Below are 19,068 nucleotides of genomic sequence, written 5' to 3' on the forward strand. Positions count from 1 at the left end.
ACTTCACCAGGTACGGATTATAGTTTAAGAATGCTTGATAGAGATCCTGTAATTGTTTGTCTCTGTCTGAGGGATTGGAGCAAATGCGGTTGTATTTTAGAGCTTGGCTGTAGACAATGGATCGTGTGATGTGGTCTGGATGAAAGCTGGAGGCATGTAGGTAAGTATAGCAGTCAGTAGGTTTCCGGTATAAGGTGGTGTTTATGTGACCATCGCTTATTTGCACTGTAGTGTCCAGGAAGTGGATCTCTTGTGTGGACTGGTCCAGGCTGAGGTTGATGGTGGGGTGGAAATTGTCACAATCCTGGTGTGGATATCCATAGCAGTGCCGCTGACTTGAAGGTATAAATTGTCCCCAAATCTGGAATAGCTGTGTGTGAGGACAAAGTCACAAAGTTCAGCCACCAGGTTTGCTGAGACATTATCAGGGATACTGTTCCTGGTGGCTTGTAGTCCATCTTTGTGTGGAATGTTGGTGTAGAGGGCTTCTACATCCATAGTGGCTAGGATGGTGTTTTCTGGAAGATCACCAATGGATTGTAGTTTCCTCAGGAAGACAGTGGTGTCTCGAAGATAGCTGAGAGTGTTCGTAGCATAGGGCCTGAGGAGAGAGTCTACATAGCCAGACAATCCTGCTATCAGGGTGCCAATGGGGCGTCCAGGATTTCCAGATTTATGGATCTTGGACAGCAGACTGAATACCTCTGGTCGGGGCTCTAGGGGTGTGTCTGTGTAGATTTGTTCCTGTGCTTCTTTAGAGAATTTCTTGAGCAGATGGTGTAGTTTCTTTTGGTAACCCTCAGTGGGATCAGAGAGTAATGGCTTGTAGAATGTGGTATCATAGAATTACCTAGCAGCCTCTCATTCATATTCCGACTTATTCATGATGACGGCAGCACCTCCTTTGTCAGCCTTTTTTATTATGAGGTCAGAGTTGTTTCTGAGGCTGTGGATGGTGTTGTGTGCTGCATGGCTGAGGTTATGTGGCAAGTGATGCTGCTTTTCCACAATTTCAGATCATGCACATTGGTGGAAGCACTCTATGTAGAAGTCCAGTTTGTTGTTTTGACCTTCAGGAGGAGTCCATGCAGAATTCTTTTGCCTATAAATTCAGTGGTGGAGGAAGAAAAAGCACACTCTGGACTACTTTTTTTCAAAGTGGATGAGTGATAAATTATACCTATCTCATAGAGCTGGAAGGTACCCTGAAAGGTCATTGAGTCAAGCCCCCTGCCTTCACTAGCAGAACCGAGTACTGATTTTATCCCAGATCCCTCAGTGGCCCCTTCAAGAATTGAATTCACAACTCTGAGATTAGCAGGCTAGTGCTCAAACCACTGAGCTATCCCTCCCCCCTAAATTACTTAACCTTATTGCTAGAATGCACCATGCCACCAAGTTTGAGTATGTAGATCCTCATTGCTATTAGATAGAAAGAAAAAAAATCTGTGTTCTTAGTAAGCTCCCCAAAATGAGCAATTTATTTTTTTTACTTGACTCTCTCTCTCTCTGGCTTTTAATTTAACTCATGAGTTTGGAGAGCTTTCTAATAACTAAAAACCAGCAACAACAACAAACCCAGAGCCTACTCACTGAACAATTTATTCCCCAAAACGTTGGAGCCTGGTCAGAATAAATACGTATGCTATTGCAAGCTATCAGTAATATAACATGGTGCAGGCTGCATCACAGAGGCAGATGAGTGAGATACAGGGACAGAATCCATTCATGCTTTATTTTCTGTTTTATAAAACTCAAGAGTAAACAACATCAACCGGTCATGAGCTGGTGCTTGATTCAGCAGCTTCCATGTTGAAAGGAAAGTATTTGTTAGAAAAGTGTTGACAGTTTTATGAAAGGTTGCTTGTTATTTGGGTAAGTTGAACTGGAGATAATTATACTAGGACAAAAAGGAGCTGTTTTATTAAAGCTGGCATACAATACAAAGCACTTCTACTGCTGCACTTAGCTTAACTGCTGAAATGTGAGTTGTAAAAGTTCAGTCTTATTAACAAAAGACATTTTCACATCATTTTTCGGTTCTGTTGCCTTGATAGGGCTTTCTTTTCAATTTAAAGAACTTGAGCAGTGTGCGGCCATGCAACAAACTGTAGCTGCCTACTGCAAAGGAAACATTGTCAGCACACTATATCAAGTAAAAAAAAATTAGGGCTGTCACTTGATTAAAAACAATTAATCATGATTAATCACACTGTTGAACAATAATAGAATACCATTTAAATATTTTTGGATGTTTTCTACATTTTCAAATATATTAATTTCAGTTATAACGCAGAATATGTGTACAGTGCTCACTTCATATTTATTTTTATTACAAATTTTTGCACTGTAAAATACAAAAGAAATTATATTTTTCAATTCACCTAATACAAATACTGTAGTGCAATCTCTTTATTGTGAAAGTTGAACTTACAAATCTAGAATTCTGTACAAAAAAACTGCATTCAAAAATAAAACAATGATAGAGCCCACCAGTCCACTCAGTCCTACTTCAGCCAATCGCTCAGACAAACAAGTTTGTTTACATTTGCATAAGATAACGCTGCCTGCATGTTGTTTACAATGTCTCCTGAAAGTGAAAACAGGCATTCTCATGGCACTGTTGTAGCCGGTGTCGCAAGATATTTACTTGCCAGAGGTGCTAAAGATTTATATGTCCCTTCATTCTTCAACCACCATTCCAGGGGACATGCGTCCATGATGATGACGGGTTCTGCTCGATAACAATCTAAAGCAGTGCAGACAACATGCGTTCAGATGCCACCAGCAGAAGGTTGATTTTATTTTTTGCTGGTTTGGTTTCTGTAGTTTCTGCATCACAGTGTTGCTTTTTTAAGACTTCTGAAAGCATTTTCCATGCCTCGTCCCTCTCAGATTTTGGAAGGCACTTCAGGTTCTTACACCTTGGTTAAAGTGCTGTAGCTATCTTTAGAAATCTCACATTGGTACCTTCTTTGCATTTTGTCGAATCTTCAGTGAAAGTGTTCTTAAAATGAACAACATGTGCTGGGTCATCATCTGAGACTTCTATAAAATGAAATATATGGCAGAATGTGGGTAAAAGAGAGCAGGGGACACATAATTCTCCCACAAGGAGTTCAGTCACAAATGTAATTAACACATTATGGAATGGTGGCCAAAGCATGAAGGGCCATATGAATGTTTAGCATATCTGATATTTAAGTACCTTGCAATGCCAGCTACAAATGTCTGTGCCATGCAAATGTCTGTTTTCACTTTCTGGTGATACTTTAAATAAGAAGAGGACAGCATTATCTCCTATAAACGTAAGCAATCTTGTTTGTCTTAGAGATTGACTAAACAAGAAGTAGGACAGAGTGGACTTGTTGGCTCTGAAGTTTTACATTGTTTTGTTTTTGAGTGCAATTATGTAACAAAAAAATCTACATTTGTAGGTTGCTCTTTCACGATAAAGAGATTGCACTACAGTACTTGTATGAGGTGAACTGAAAAATACTATTTCTTTTGTTTCTCATTTTTACAGTGCAAATATTTGTAATAAAAATAATATATACATTTCAATTACACATACAATACAATCTATATGAAAATGTGGAAAAACATTCAAAATATTTAATAAATTTCAATTGGTATTCTATTGTTTAAGAGTGTGATTAAAACTGTGATTAATCATGATTTTTTTAATCATGATTAATTTTTGAGTTAATCGCATGAGTTAACAGTGATTAATCAACAGCCATTAAAAAATCTCTAAACCAATATACACTATTCTTATTCCTTTGAGATTTCAAATGATGGGCCCTTCCAGCCCTACATTTCTATGATTCTATGGAAGTTTTGCCATTGACGTTAGTGGGACCAGAATCAGACCCAGTAAATTCTGGGACAAATTCAATAAAAGTACCCCAGGGCCATTGAACTATCCACTTTAGTGTAGCACAACCTACTGGCCTTCAGCCCACTGTGTAATCATATTCCACTAGTAAAGATTTCTAACCCTCACATTCTATTATCATTTTCATTTTTAAAACATTTTTCAATTTTTAAAAAATATTTCAGAATATTTACTAAGCAAAACACACTACTTCCACCACACGCAGTTTGTGATTATTAGCAATATTTGTGACAAATATATGGCACAAACAATCTTTGGCTGTTCTTACTACATAATGACAGAAGGAAACTTTCATTTATTTGGATTATCATTCCCTGCACAGTTGAACTTGAAAATATAAATTCAATAAAGGTGGAATTAACACAATAGCTAATTGATCTTTCTAGTCAAAACTATCAAATTTAAATTTTGATTGGCCAATGTCAGTAGCCTGCAGTTAATCCTTTTGTTGTCATTTTATACATCCCTTGTTTGCATCTTTGCAAACTCCATCCTAACTTTTCATTTTATTCCCAAAAAAGCGGTTTATGATTTAAAGCTGGTGTAGTTATCAAGGGCTAGTTCAGCAGGATAGGACTACACTGAAATGGACCTTTCAACCTTTGAATATTAGAAATACTATTTTGAGTAAGAAACAGGAATCAAATTTTTTTCCTTTTGGGCACATTGTTTTAATTGAATACTTTAACCCTTGGTGTAACTTCTAGCTGACCTTCTCCAGAGCCCTCAGCAATTCTTTCTTCCCAATAGCCTTAAAAGCCTATACCATTCAGATCTCATAAATTGAGAACTGGTAGTTGGATGGGAGAACTCAGAGGAATGTTAGGTCCTGCAGGAAATGGTATTAGTAGTTCAGTGTGGTTGATTCTCTTCCTTAAGAGTCAGGTACTGAACAATTACCTAAGCATGTTGCTAGGAGTTCCGTGCTGCTGAAGGTTTACTCATAGAAATTAATGGAGGTATAGCAGAAGCCCACAATGTTCCTGAACATACCACCCTCTCCAGTTTGAATAAACTATAAATGTTATGGTTCTCAGCCTTTTTTTAAATTAAATCTTTATGCAAGTGGAATCCCCAGCTGCCCGTTTAGGATTGCTCTAAGTCAGGGTTTCTCAAACAGGGGTTGCCGCTAGTGTAGGGAAAGCCCCTGGTGGGCCAGGCCAGTTTGTTTCCCTGCCCCATCCTCAGGTCTGGCTGATCGTGGCTCCCACTGGCTGCGGATCACTGCTCCGGGCCATTGGGAGCTGATAGACGCAGCAGCCAGACCTGCAGATGGGACAGTTAAACAAACCAGCCTGGCCTGCCAGGGGCTTTCCCTACACAAGCGGCGACTCCTGTTTGAGAAACCCTGCTCTAAGTCCACTTTGCACCAGCAGAGTGGCGAAAGAGGAATTTAAAATAATGCAAGATTTGGTCCATGACTCTTATCAAGTACAAAGAAATACATGTTTCGTGACTCAAGAGTTTTTACTGCATTTTTGTTATGATATCAGAATCTAAATATGATCTTTTAAGTGATATGATTAAATCATAAATGTTAAATCAATATGTTTATCAAAAGATAGTAGATATTTTCGTAAAGTACTTAATTGTGATTTTTGCTCTCTCTGGAAAATCAGTTTGTAGTTGTAGTTTAATAGAATGTGTAAAACATAGTTGATTTATGATAAAATTATGCATATGGACTTCTGCATGTGAGACACTAGTATGTACCTATGTACATTTTATGTTTCTATTTCAGCAGTGTTTTTGTTGTTTACATCTGGTGATTACTGATTAAATAACACTATGTCTTTTGGCTCAGAATTAAAGTGGCTGTGTTATAATGAAATATGTATTTCTTTGTACTTGATATGAATATAGTGTTTGATTATTTGGTAGACAGTGTAAAATGTTGTAGACAGTGTAACTATTCTTTTTTCTTCATTGAAGATGTTTGGATTTTGTAAATTATCAATTGATAAATTTGTCACTTAGAAATCTTAACTGTTTTTGAAACAAAAAGTTTTTGTCAATATCCTATTTTTAACATGTTTTGTTTTCTTTTATAACATTTAAAATAAAGATACAGTTTTTAAAATAATAAATAAATAGGAAAGAGGAGTTGTCAGACTATAAAATTAAAGGAGTTAATAATGGGTGGAACCCAACATACCCCTACTAGATTGGGAAATGTTTGTGCAAAGAATCCAATAGCAAAAATGCATTGTCTAAACACATAATCCCATTCTGTTCTTGGAAAGAAATTGTCAGTGGCAAGAGCCGTCACAGAATATATTACATAAGAACATAAGAATGGCCACGTCTATCACATCTTCCCTTGGTTGCTTGTTATCTAAGCAGAACTCTCTCAGTTTTATTAATCTCTTCTCATATGAAAATTGTTCTATACCCCCAATCATTTTTGTTGTACTTCTCTACCTTTTCTAATTCTAATTTTTTGAGTTTGGGCAACCAGAATTGCACACAGTATTCAAGGTGTGAACATACCATGGATTTATATGACATCATTATGATATTTTCTGTCAGATTATCTATCCCCTACCTAATGATTCCTATAATTCTATTAACTTTTTTGACTGCTGCTCACAATGAGCAGATGTTTTCAGAGAACTATCCAAAGTGTCTCCAAGTTCTTTTTCTTGAAGGATAACAGCTAGTTTTGATCACATCATTTTCTATGTAAAGTTGGGATTATGTTTTCCAATGTACATTACTTTGCATTTATCAAAACAGAACTTCATCTGCTGTTTTGTTGCCCAGTCACCCAGTTTAGTTAGATCCCTTTGTAACTCTTCACAGTCAGCTTTGGACTTAACTATCTACTGAACTCTGTTCCTAAGTTCCTATTTTTAACTTTTTGCTTCTTGAACATGTTTCTGTAGTGTTCTTTCCTTCTTTGTTCCTCTCTTCCTTATATATCTGTTTAAGACCCAGAGGCTGCTCCAGGCAACAGCGGTCCACGCGTGTGCCTGGGACGGCAAGCCATGGGGGGTGCCCTGCCGGTCCTTGTGAAGCCACGGGACCAGCAGACCTCCCGCAGGCAAGCCGCAAAATCCGCAGGACCGGGGACCTCCTGCAGGCAAGCCGCTGAAGGCAGCCAGCCTGCCATGCTTGGGGCAGTAAAAAAGCTAGAGCTGCCCCTGTTAAGACCTAAAGACTTGAAAGCTCTTTATTTGTTTTATATTGCACATGTGTTTAAATCTTAGCTCATATCTTTGTCCTGGCCTATCTCTTTGTTTCAGAGATTGTTTTCTCTGATTACATGTCCCCTGACCCTTTCCTCCACAGCCAAGCTTTTGCAATCCTCCTCTTTTAGCATCCTTCCTCCTCATTTCCTCTAGCCCTCTTTATCTCTTTCCTCCCATGCAGCACATGCCTTTGTAGTTGTTATTTTATTTATCTGGCTTTGTCTTCCAGGCTTTCAGCTCCCAACTGTTGCTGCTATTGCTGTCTCTCATTGTCTGTCTCAACACACATTTTTTCTGTTTGGTCCTTCTGCATATTTCTAGCATTTTCAAATAACAGAGCTGTCGGTCTATTTTGTAGCAGTTGTAATTATTGGGGCAGTTCAGTGCTGAAGTAAACCAAACTCTCAAACTGCCAATAGTACACCAGGTTCAGAGGTAAACACATAAGGCGCTTCAGCAGCTAGGCCTTTTAGGCACTAGCCCTGATGTGTCCCAATAACTCCTCAGACACACGTAAGTAAAAGGGTACTTTACTAAGGCTGGCAGGAAAGGGAAAGTTTGCAAATAACCTAGGTACAGAGGCTTAAACAGTTAGAATTTAAAGTAAGCAATAGTGGTTCTTGTTTAGGTCCATGGGCGGTCCAATCAAGAGTCAGAACTCTTCAGGCCTGGTGCCTGGAGTTCCTTCTCCAGTTTAGTCTCTATTCTAGCAAATAAGATCTTGCAGTTTTCCAGGCCAAGCTCGGTTAGCGCCCTACAAGTCCCATAGAGACCTGCGCCCAGCTATAATATCCGGCAGTGAAAACCTGTTCTGCCTTCAGTTCCTAGGGATCCCTCTCTGCCTCCAGCTTCTCTATATCTTCTGGCACACCATGCAGCAGCCACTTCCCAACAAACCCCAGCCATTTCCTGGTTCAGGACCTTTCTCCTTACCTGGACAGAGGAAATGGAAGTGCAGCAAGGAAGGGATGCTCTAAGCCTCAATTTTTGAGACACTTACACATGCTTATTGTTATTCATGTGAGCATGAGCCTACTCAGGTGCCTTAAGCTAAGTGAATACATAAGCATTTGCAGAATTGACATCTTATTAGGTTCATGCCAGAATCAGAGGTCATTAATATGCCAGAACCAATGGAACAAGGCCTTAAAAATGTGTAAGAAAAAGCTCATAAATAAAGCAGAAACTTTATGCTTTTACAAATAATAGTTCAGTTCTTATATCTGTGCCCTGTAACTGTGTATGATTTTATAGACGTTAATACCACAAAAAGACAAATCTTACAATAGCTTTACGTTTTTTCACATTTCATTAATGTACTGTGAAAATGTATGTGTTGTGTAAAATATCTTTATATTATAACTGTCTGTCTTTTCTAGGTAGCTATTTTGAAAGTACTGCCAGAAACACAGAGCACTCCCAGAAATTGCCTTTTTTAAACTAAAGAACAGCTTCACAGATTCCCTTGACACCTATTAAGTATGAACTAATACTGCCTTTATACCACCTACACTCCAACTCAGCAACCTTTCTGTAATTTTGAATGTCTGTACTTTTGCATCCTACACCTTTTCTTTAAAAAAGATAGCAGTAATTGAAGCTTTGGTAGTCATCAATGACAATTTTACTTAATCTTTAAAAATGTATCATTTTGAAAAATAACATTAAAACCCTAATGATTTTCTAATTAAAATAACTATGACTATAATTCACAGATGGTTTACTTTTACAGGAGTCTGAATGACATTAAAATTTCAATCTCAGATGAGAGCACTTTGTAATCCTGAAAGTATTGAGAAGTGAGTGTCTTGGTAGGAGAACATTTTAACCTCTCCCACCCTGCCCCCTTGACAAGCAAGAAACATTATGTGATTGGAGAGCAGACCAAAATGAAGACAGGCTGTAGTCTCAAAAACTGTTTTTATGAGACACATAACTGAAGTATGAAATCCAAATATTTTCATTATTCTCCCTTTTATGGAGCACCAACATTATACACTGTGGAGTGAGTATAGATGTTCTAGGTTAACTTCAGAAGATTCATTTCAAAGGTAGATCTATACAAAGCTCAATTAATACTAAAGTAATCTAATGTCTCATACCAATTTCTCTAACAATAGATGTTGTTTGAAGGTGTCACAGTAGAGCTGTCACATGTTGCAAAAAAATTGTAAATAGTGTTTACACACATTTAAGAATGAATTTGCTTCAGTCATGATTGTGTTCCTTTTGAGTTCACTTATAAAGCTCCATAGGCTTCTTTGAGCTTCCCATCTAATTATAAAGTCACCCACTCCAGGAATATATACAATACTGTGTTTCTTATGAGACTAAGTGCAACTAACAAACAAATTTCATATATAAAGAGTTTTAAATTCTCAAAGTGAATTTTTCATGTTCAATCCAAAGGCTAAAAGAAAAATGCAAAAACAAAAATGTGTTGAATAAATATAAGTGATGTACAGATTTGAGGAAGCTTTAGTCTGCTCATTCAGTCAGACATCTGCATGCAGAAAAAGAGAGTAAATCATTTAGCATCAGCTGTTGGTAATACTCATCTTTTCAACAAAAATATATCCGCTGAAGTTAAAATGCTAAACACAGGAACGGGTCTATATTTTTGCATTATTATTTTAAATATTTTGGTAGTTAGGATGTCATGGTACATGTACATGGTAATTTCAAATATATCATCCCTGGCCAGAGGAGTTGTTTGTTGATACATTAGCTTAACCTAGATGCAGGGAATCCAAGAGTAGATGCCTGCAGGACAGAGATGCAAATCTGAACAAAAGTAGAGAGACTGGGGATGGAGAGAGATATGCGGGAATCAGTGGCATAGAGATGATAGTTGAAGCCATGATAACATTTGAGGTTATCCAGAAAATAATAGAGAAAAAAAGAAGAGAGGACCTGAGGACAGAGCCCTAAAGAATGGCAGCAGAGACTGGGCAAGGAGTAATGGAGAAACCAAAAGAAACGCTGGAGGAGCAAGTCAGAGAATTAAGAGAACCAGACAGGTATAGAATGATGAAAGTTTGGGGAGGAGGGAGAGATCAACTGTGCAAAGTCAGCTAATAAATCAAGAAGGATAGCCCCATAGAGGAATGGCCCCAAGACTACAGTATAAAGAGGTCACTAGAGACCTTGGTGAGATCTTTTTGGCTAAGTAAGGAAGTCGTGGTTGGTGGTTTTCTTTGACTCAAGGAAAGGGCATAGTCTTGCTTGTATAAGCAAGTATACTTGTACAGTAAAAGGCAGGGAGAAATAAATTGCAAAATAAAAGTAATTTTATTCCACTTTGTGAAAGGAGTAACTATTCCAGAATAAAATCACTTGTATTCTGCAATAGAGTGTCCACATGGGAGAATTATTCCAAAATAGCTATGCTAAAGAATTTTCCCATGTAGACAAGGCCCAAGATTCTCTGTAGGTGTCTACTAAAGCAAGTTTAGTGAAATGTAGTTCCCACCTCCCTCAAAAGGCTTAATTTACTATGATGATTGGGCACAAGAATAAAACAGATAGAAATTTTAGAAAGGAGTCTTTGCTTTTGCAACTTTTATCCATCATTGGTGAAACTAGATAGAAGACTAACGTTTATACCCTAAAATCAGAATTTAGATAGCTCACCTATCATTTTCATCTGCAAAATTTGGGAGTTCAATTACTGAAAGCCACTTTGAACATTTGGTCTGAAACACTAATCTCCATGAAGTCATAGGAATGGAAGAATGCCCTAAACCATTTCTGAATTTGGTTTCAAGTTTCTAGACTTGATTTTTATTTCATAATTTAGCATAGTTCATTATTATCAGTGGCATATATGTACCATTAGTGGTAAGATAGAAAACAGTTAGTTGAAGAAAGTGTGCACATTTCCTTGCTATGTGATAGACCCAGGCCAGTTGGGAACAGCAGAGTAGAAGGGAGATATACTGGCCACTGGATAAGCAGTTTTCTGTTCCCTGAGTGACCAGAGCAGGGGCTGCTTCAGGCTAATGAGAACACCTGACTCCAATTAACCTGCAGAGAGCCAGAGGGGAGGGAAGTGTGTGTGAGGAACTGGGAGCAAGAGGCGTGCAAGAAGCTAAGCGTGAATAGGCATACTGCTGGAGGACTGAGAAGTACAAGCGTTATCAGACATCAAGAGGAAGGTCCGGTGGTGAGGACAAAGAAGGTGTTGGGAGGAGGCCATTGGGAAGTAGCCCAGGGAGTGGTAGCTGTCATGCAGCTGTTACAGGAGGCACTATAGACAACTGCAATCCACAGGGCCCTCGGCTGGAACCTGGAGTAGAGTGCAGGCCCAGGTTCCCCCCAAACCTCCCAACTCCTGATCAAACACAGGAGGAATTGACCTGGACTGTGGCGTCTACCAGAGGGGAAGGTCTCTGGGCTGTTTCCCGACCCACAGGGTGGATCTGTGAGGTGAGCAAATCCGCCAATAAGCGCAGCACCCACCAAGGTAGAGGAGGAACTTTGTCACAGCTAATACCTGTGTCTCAGGTTTATACTACAATGAGTAGATATTGTACAAAGTACAATTTACTGACAAAAATTGTGAGCTATTTCAAAAAAGAAAGACAGTACACTAAATGAAGTAATAAACATTGAACAATCATGCTGTGTAACTTTCTGGGAATGCAACAAACATAAAACAAAACAAATGAATAGCTAGATGGTATCTACAGCATGAAGAGTGAAGATTGACAATTTTGGACCTCCCCTTCCCACAACACACGCATAAACCAAAGCAAGCAACATAGTGTAAGTTAATGAAGCCACCACAACTGTAAATTTGGTTTTGCAAATGTCATATTCTTCCAGATATTTAGGAATTTTTACAGGAAATATCATACCAGATCTTACCATTGGTCCTTCTTGTACAGTATCTTATTCCCAACAACAGCTAATATTGGATGTCTCAGAGGCAATTATAAAACTCCTATAATGCACCTACTTGTTTATTGGTATATGGAGGTGGGAGAGGAGAGGAAATTTACTCTTGACCCAACTAATGAAAGTAACTGGAATGTTTGGTAGACATGCAGGAGGCAAGTTGATTAGCAAGAATTTTAAATTTGAATAATCTCATTGTAACAGAAAGTAGCCACACATATAGGTCTCACTTGTCAGTTAAGCGTGTGGCCAGAAAAATGTGTAGTATAATAGCATAAGGGCTGAAGGGAAATAATCCCCCCACCAGAGCTGGGCATGGAAACAGAACTGCTCTACAACTGCTGCTTTTTTCTAACTGTAAAATACAGTCCTAGAGATGTAACCATCTCTCCTTTGGCCCATACCGAACCCTCCACAAGGGGTGCAGACTTCCCTGTGTCATGTCTCCGAATCCTGCCACTCATTCTTCACACAGCTGAACTCTACTATTTCATCTGCATTCTCTATGCCTACAAAAGAAAGGAGCAAAACTTCACATACACACACCCCATAGACACATAGTTATGAGCTGAATCATACACACATATTGGAATGGGGTGGGGAATCTTTACTTACTTTCATCTCCAAACGTCCAGGTTGCTAAGAGATAACATAAAAGAGAATCTCTCTATGATCTTTGGTAGATTTTTTCTCCATGTGTGTGTGTGTGTGTGTCTCTCTCTCTCTCTCTTTTTTTTTTTTTGCCAGATTTAGAGGACCTAATGCAAAGCCCATTGAAGTCAAATAGAGTTTTGAGTTTAGAAACTGGTATCTGGCCTTGTGGCTACGTGTACAATAGCAACTTTTACAGGTGTAATTCACCACTAGTGCATCTTTACCACCAGTAGCAGTGCTGGAAGCTTAACGTGGACATAGGGTTGATAATCCTTCAGGATTGTCCTGGAGTCTCTAGGAATAAAAGATTATCTTTAATTAAAGATTATGTCATGTGATGAAACCTCCAGGAATATGTCCAACCAAAACAGGCAACCCTATGTGGATAGGGCACTGGCATTTGTACTTCTAGGTGACTAACGCTGCAGCTAGTAGAACTGCACAAATGGTGAATTATTGCTACAAAGCTTGTTAGTATAGACAAGGTCTAGAGGTGAGACAGTCAAAATGGTTAAGTTAGTTTGGCATCCAATTCAGAAGAGTGTTGTGGTGCAAATTTTGCCAGTATATTAACCAGTCATTTTTGGCCTAAATGATTCCTGTTTGGAAAGCACTTTAGGACCCTTCAGTATGAAAAGTGCAATATAAATGTAAATTTTTATTAATATTTCTTATTATACGAGTTGGTTACAGAGGGTTATAATACATGGGAGATTTGAAAATGTAGGTTTGTTTCATCATTGCATACTGACATTTCTTTACTTTGGTTTTAGCCATGTCCAGCACTGAATCATTGCTTAAACTATTTAATCAGAGTTTTGCATATGCTTTTATTAACTGACTGTAGATTTTGCTGAAATCAAACAGCAGCATAGTATTATGTGAATTCTGTAACCTCGGCTGTATATACGGGGTATTCTGAAGAAAGCACAACATGAGTTGCAAAGTCTTCTGTGATTTATCAGCTTATGATGATTTGAACTTTTCCTGTCCATTTGTACAAAGGTTATTTTTTCTAATTCTGCTGTCAGTCACACAAAGGCATCCCCACAGAAAATATTTTCAATGGGACTCCATTGGTGTAACAGAGCAGAACCAGGCCTGTAGGCTACAAGCAAGTAAAATTTGGAATAATTTGAGCAATTATTGCCAGACTTGTGCAAATTAATCAGTACACTTATTAATCATACAGGTGAGTAGCAATCCCATCAGCAAAAGGAGCTATATTCTTCATTGTTAAGCACAGCTCACTGCATGCTTGTGTCTTCTTTACAATTCTAAATAGCAAAGAAATGCTTCTTCCACAAAAATCCTGAGAAGAAAATAGCATATGAGGGCAACTCTTACTTAATCATTACTCTCATTTTTTCATTAATCACTGTTTGTAAAGACACGGGTGTTTGAAGACTGCTAGAAAGAAATGTCTTTGAAAGTTGTACATAAAAAGAACTGCTAAGGATTTTTTGTATTGTCTGTGCATGTTCAGAAAGTTTCAAAAGCAAGGTGTTTCCTTGTGGCCCTATAAATGGAAGAGAAAAGCACCAGATACAGGTATTGTGACGGATATTACATTTCTGATCTCATCTCAACTGTTTGCTAGATGCTTTATGTATGATCATTATTTATCTATAATCATCTTGCCCTTTTTTTCTTGATGGTAAAGGTTTCTCTGCTGTTTGTATTTTAGATAGGAGTCCAAAAAGTGTTTCTAAAGTACTGGCAAGCTGACCATCTCAATGATTTGTGCCTTCAGCTGCAGAGGAAAATTGTAACTTGTCAGAAAGGTAACAATTACAGAACAAATATTTCTGAACTATAATTTTTGTACATTGAGTGCAAGAACATTTTGTGGTATGGGATTTTTTTCTTCCTTGATTAGTTATTGTATTTGACACATTTCCAAACAATTCCACCTCCAACTAACTGACTATACAGATTTTTAGAAGTCCAGACTAACATTATTAACAAGTGCACCTTTTGTATGACAAACCCAGTTTCAGTTCTAGTTGTTGGCTGAAATTAAAACTAAATGCTCCTTTATCTCCAGTGCTGTTTGTTTTTTTAAAGAACAGACTATATTTCTAGGATTTAAGAGCTTTTAATATTACTCTTAATTCCTCAACAAATAACAAATAAACTATAGAAGATGCAAACTTTTTTAATATTTACATATATCTTACATCCATAAAACAGCTACTTTTAATGTTACTAATTTAGGGTGTTGGTTGTCTTTCTTTTATTCTCACTTGCATATTTTCTTTTGGCTTGTATTTTTTTTCTCTTTGAGTGTTATGTTGGTGTCTTTACTAAGGTCATTTTGACATTTTTGGCACACTTTTTGAAGGAGATACTATCCACTGTCTCCTGATTTCCTGTAGTTTCTGTTCTATTTCCCATTAGAATCTCAAATAACCATTTCAAAAGTGAATATTGCTTTGTATAAAGCAGCTTCCTTCACACTATACATTATTTATTTAGTTGGCTTCTAGCAGCAACAATTCACATTAACACTTAAAAAAAAAGCTGACTCAATAGACAGAAATACCTGTCATGTAGCTGGCTAAGAAATGTCCTGTATATATATATATATATTAAACTGTCAATTTAATGATCTGTTCTTCACTAAATAGGGATTGTAGAGAGAAAGCAGAGGAAAGAGAGAGAACACCTGAAGCAAGGGGAACAAAGTCATCTGTGTGGAAATAATAATAGGAATTAATAATGTTTCAGGTTTTGGAGGATGGTAGTTTACACTGGTCCCCATTCAACAAGGTATTGAAGCTCATGTCTAACTTTAAATGTAATTATCCCCATTGCCTCCACACATTTATCTGCATTAGGAAAGCAAAACTGATTCATCCTGCTTTCCCTCATGCTGACTACCAAGAAAAGTTGAAAATCTTCACTTTCTTGCATCTAGTTTAAACTCACTGACCATTAATATTCCACTTCACCACAAACTAGACCTTCCTCAGCTGCCATAACACCAAGGTTTACAAGACATCTGCAAAGTTTAATCCTAAGTAAGGAGGATGAATGCTTCCTTAGCTCCCCACAAAATCAGTTTCTTGGCTTCTTGTTTCCAGATTTGATTTCCATTTAAAAATTCATTTTCTCAGAAACAATATTTAGAAAGCTCTCACTTATTGTGGGGCAGATTTTACCTATCTTTACACAGGTGTGGAGAAGTCTGAGGAAGCTGATTGAGTAAGGAACATTCCTATCCTACACATGGCTTGAGTGAGACCCTGGCAGACTTCCCGCATCCATGCATCGGCCTGTAATGTAAGCAGTACTCCACAAATAGGTGTAGTTAAAAGTATGTAACAAGTACAAGCCCAGGAGCTTTAAGAGGTTTGGAATGCCTTCTGCTTCTCCCCAAAAAGCAGTTTAACTCAACATGACCTTACATAACCCATTCTACCCCTAGAATAAATGGATCCCACCAAGTCTACTGATAGTAATGCAAGGGGTAGGGTACTCTTAGACTGATGGACATCAGTCTTCTTGTACTTCAAGCCAGAGATCTTTTGAAGCTAAAGACATGTATTTTTCTTTATGACATGTTGATTAAAGGCATAATGCAGTGGCATCAAATACCAGTCATGGCATTAAATTGTCCTGGATAGACTCACATCTGTAGATCAGGGCAATCTCTAATAGGTAATCTAGTCTTGAAATGGATAAAGTGAAGTTTTACATTTATGTATTCAAATATAGTCATTGTGCCTATCTCAAATTCAAAGCACAGTATAAAAAGTGTATCATTTTCATAAAATAATATAACAGGACACCTCAGAGTTCTCGAAAAGAAAAACAGTCCTATACAAAAATCTTATCAATCCCAAACATTACCATCCATCCAAACCTTTCCAGTCATCCCCTCAGTAATTTTCCATCATGCCTTCAGCAAAACCCTTAGAAAACAGGAAAGTCTTTCATCATGTGTTGATAGGTCATCAAGCCCAGACTGTAGTGGAGAAAGGAGGGAAGCAACTTAAAGAGCCAAGTATCCCTCCCTGAAAATTGCCTACCAGACCCACCTATACCAGGAGCTATGAGCTATGAGCTCAAATACTTCAGATTATCACAACCTCTGTAGTAACCCCTGGGTGTACAAGTATGGCAGCTACCCAGGAGCAGTTCTGATCATTCTGAATCAACTAGAGAACTGATTGGGGGACTGAGGGAACAGCTAATTATCCCAAAGTTCTTCCATTGCAATTCAGCCAAAATATGAATTAATTTATCTGTGTATAGAAGCCAAATCCACAACCTGCCACAATTTCCACAACACCAATCTTTGTACCAAAGGGAACCCTAAAGAATCAGGTATACCTCTGGCTTTGGAGGTGCAGGGACTCAAATATTTTAGGTGACTAACATAAATGAGGAAAGCAGTGCAGTAAGGACTACATTATGAACAGTAGAGCCTGCCAAAAGATGACACTTCCATTTAGCTTCCATTGGAGGTTTCAAAATTTGTTTTCATTGTGCACTGGAATGAAAACAAAAACTTTCAAATATTTTAATTAAGACAGAATTTTGTTGAAATGTCTGTTTTTGGATTGAAACCAGTGCTGTTCAATTCAGGAAGTTTGTGGGAGGTGGTGGGTGTTTTTGTGGAGAAAGTCTTTCTCTCTCAGTTTTCTCATGAACGTAGTCAAACATCTCTGCTTCAATGAAACAGCATGTGTCATCAAAAATATTATGACCAGTTTTAATGACCAGCATATCAATTTCAGTGTCCCGTCCTCTGTCAGTCCCGCTAACAATCATAATGGAGATTTATCCAGCACAAATATATTTCTTATCCTCTGCCATTGGTTCACTTTTGCTTTATTTATCTTTAAAAAATAAAACAAAAATATCTAAAACAAAGGTAAAACTGTATCAGAGCTTTGGAAATATATTGTTTTCTTCAAGGCTATTTAGGATTTTCTGCTTAAATGTTTAGCAAATATGCCATTTGCTCTGAAAATATATTTCAGAAAGTACAGCAGGTGAAGGAATAATTCTATATGACTAAGCTCTTTCAATATTGTGTTTTTGAGAGCAGTGAACTCTCCTAGATCATGTTCTGTGCATGTATTCATTACCTCCTCAACACCGGCATTTTATGAGTTCAGATTCAATAATGTGTGTGTCAAATATGAAGCCTCTCATAAAATTATCAAAAGGAAAATGCACTATTAATTTCCTTTTGAACTAAATAAGGTTAGTGCATTAATGTTTCTGATGTTAAAGAAGTAAACTTTTATTATAAAATGTGGCTAGAGAGATTGAGACACAGTTTGCTACAATAATGGAAATGTAAACCCTCAAATTCCTCCATTATAAACATGCTTGAAATAGATAAGACTTGGTGAATTCAAACCCCAGTGAATTTTGGACACAGAGAATATTGAATATTCACATTAACCTTTCCTGCATTTCAAGCAATTAAATACTGAGCATCCCTAAGAAAATCTAATTATAAATATATAAACAAGGACAAGGAAGGTGATAACAAATATCTTATGTTGCTCTCAGCTTTATCCTCTTTATCTTATTCAGTAACATTTTACATTCCTGGAAGACATTTTTCCTTTAGATTAGTTCAGCATGACTGTTTTCTATTTCATTTTACACTACAGCATTTCTAAGAGCTAAATATTCAGTTGTGCAATTAAAAAAAAAAGCCGTATGCTTTTTAGATTTTTGGCAGGTGGAAACCTTGATATCAAATTTTTACCTGAAAAACTTTAATATCAATTTTTTCATTGTTTCAATGGTTTTTTTCCCCCTTGAACTCAAACACTGAATACAGGCTGTAGTCAAATTTTTCTCACCTTACTCATAGGAATATTTCCGTTGGCTGTAATGGGACTAACTGCATGAATGAGTGAGATTTGGCTCAATGTGTATATTTGTTCTTACTAGATGGAAGTCAAAGTAATAAAATCACCTAAATATTTCTGGCATCAGTTAAATAGTCCTAAATCAGCTTCCCAGTGGGACTCACTGCACTTCTAACCCTGGAAAAAGATAATACATGTGATTTTAATTTGTGACATATTCATGAATAGAAAAAACTATAAGTGGTGATTGTAGGGGTGCATTACATTTAAATATATTTATTTTATTTCATTTTTTCTCCCTGAATCCTTTACATTTTTACTAAGGTGAACTAATGCACATGATTTTGCAGGCAGAAATAGTCCCAAGCACTTTTTTAAATTCTCTAAAACATTTGTGAAATAGTTTCTTGTAAACTATGACATACACATAGAATATACATGATGGTGGTGTAGTATGAACATAATTTAAGATGACTTCCATAACTCAGCTATGCCTTCATCACTCATGTGTAATGTGATTGTCCCAAACTCATGCAAATAGACCTTTATACACACTATTCTATCTGTTCCCTCTACTGTATGTGTA

The 19,068-nt window shown here is 37.4% G+C and overlaps 1 protein-coding gene across 3 annotated transcripts in view; it reads left to right on the forward strand.

Annotated features, from left to right (window-relative positions):
• Nucleotides 1-19,068, forward strand: part of MYO16 (myosin XVI) — a 623,763-nt gene that overhangs the window by 538,725 nt on the left and 65,970 nt on the right. For all 3 annotated transcript variants that reach the window (XM_030568459.1, XM_030568449.1, XM_030568467.1), the window contains exon 29: nucleotides 14,330-14,426. In XM_030568459.1, coding sequence (XP_030424319.1) covers nucleotides 14,330-14,426 — 97 coding nt within the window. The remainder of the gene's footprint in view (nucleotides 1-14,329; nucleotides 14,427-19,068) is intronic.

Source organism: Gopherus evgoodei, chromosome 1 (genome assembly GCF_007399415.2).
Source record: "Gopherus evgoodei ecotype Sinaloan lineage chromosome 1, rGopEvg1_v1.p, whole genome shotgun sequence".
NCBI classification, from domain to species: Eukaryota; Metazoa; Chordata; order Testudines; family Testudinidae; genus Gopherus; species Gopherus evgoodei.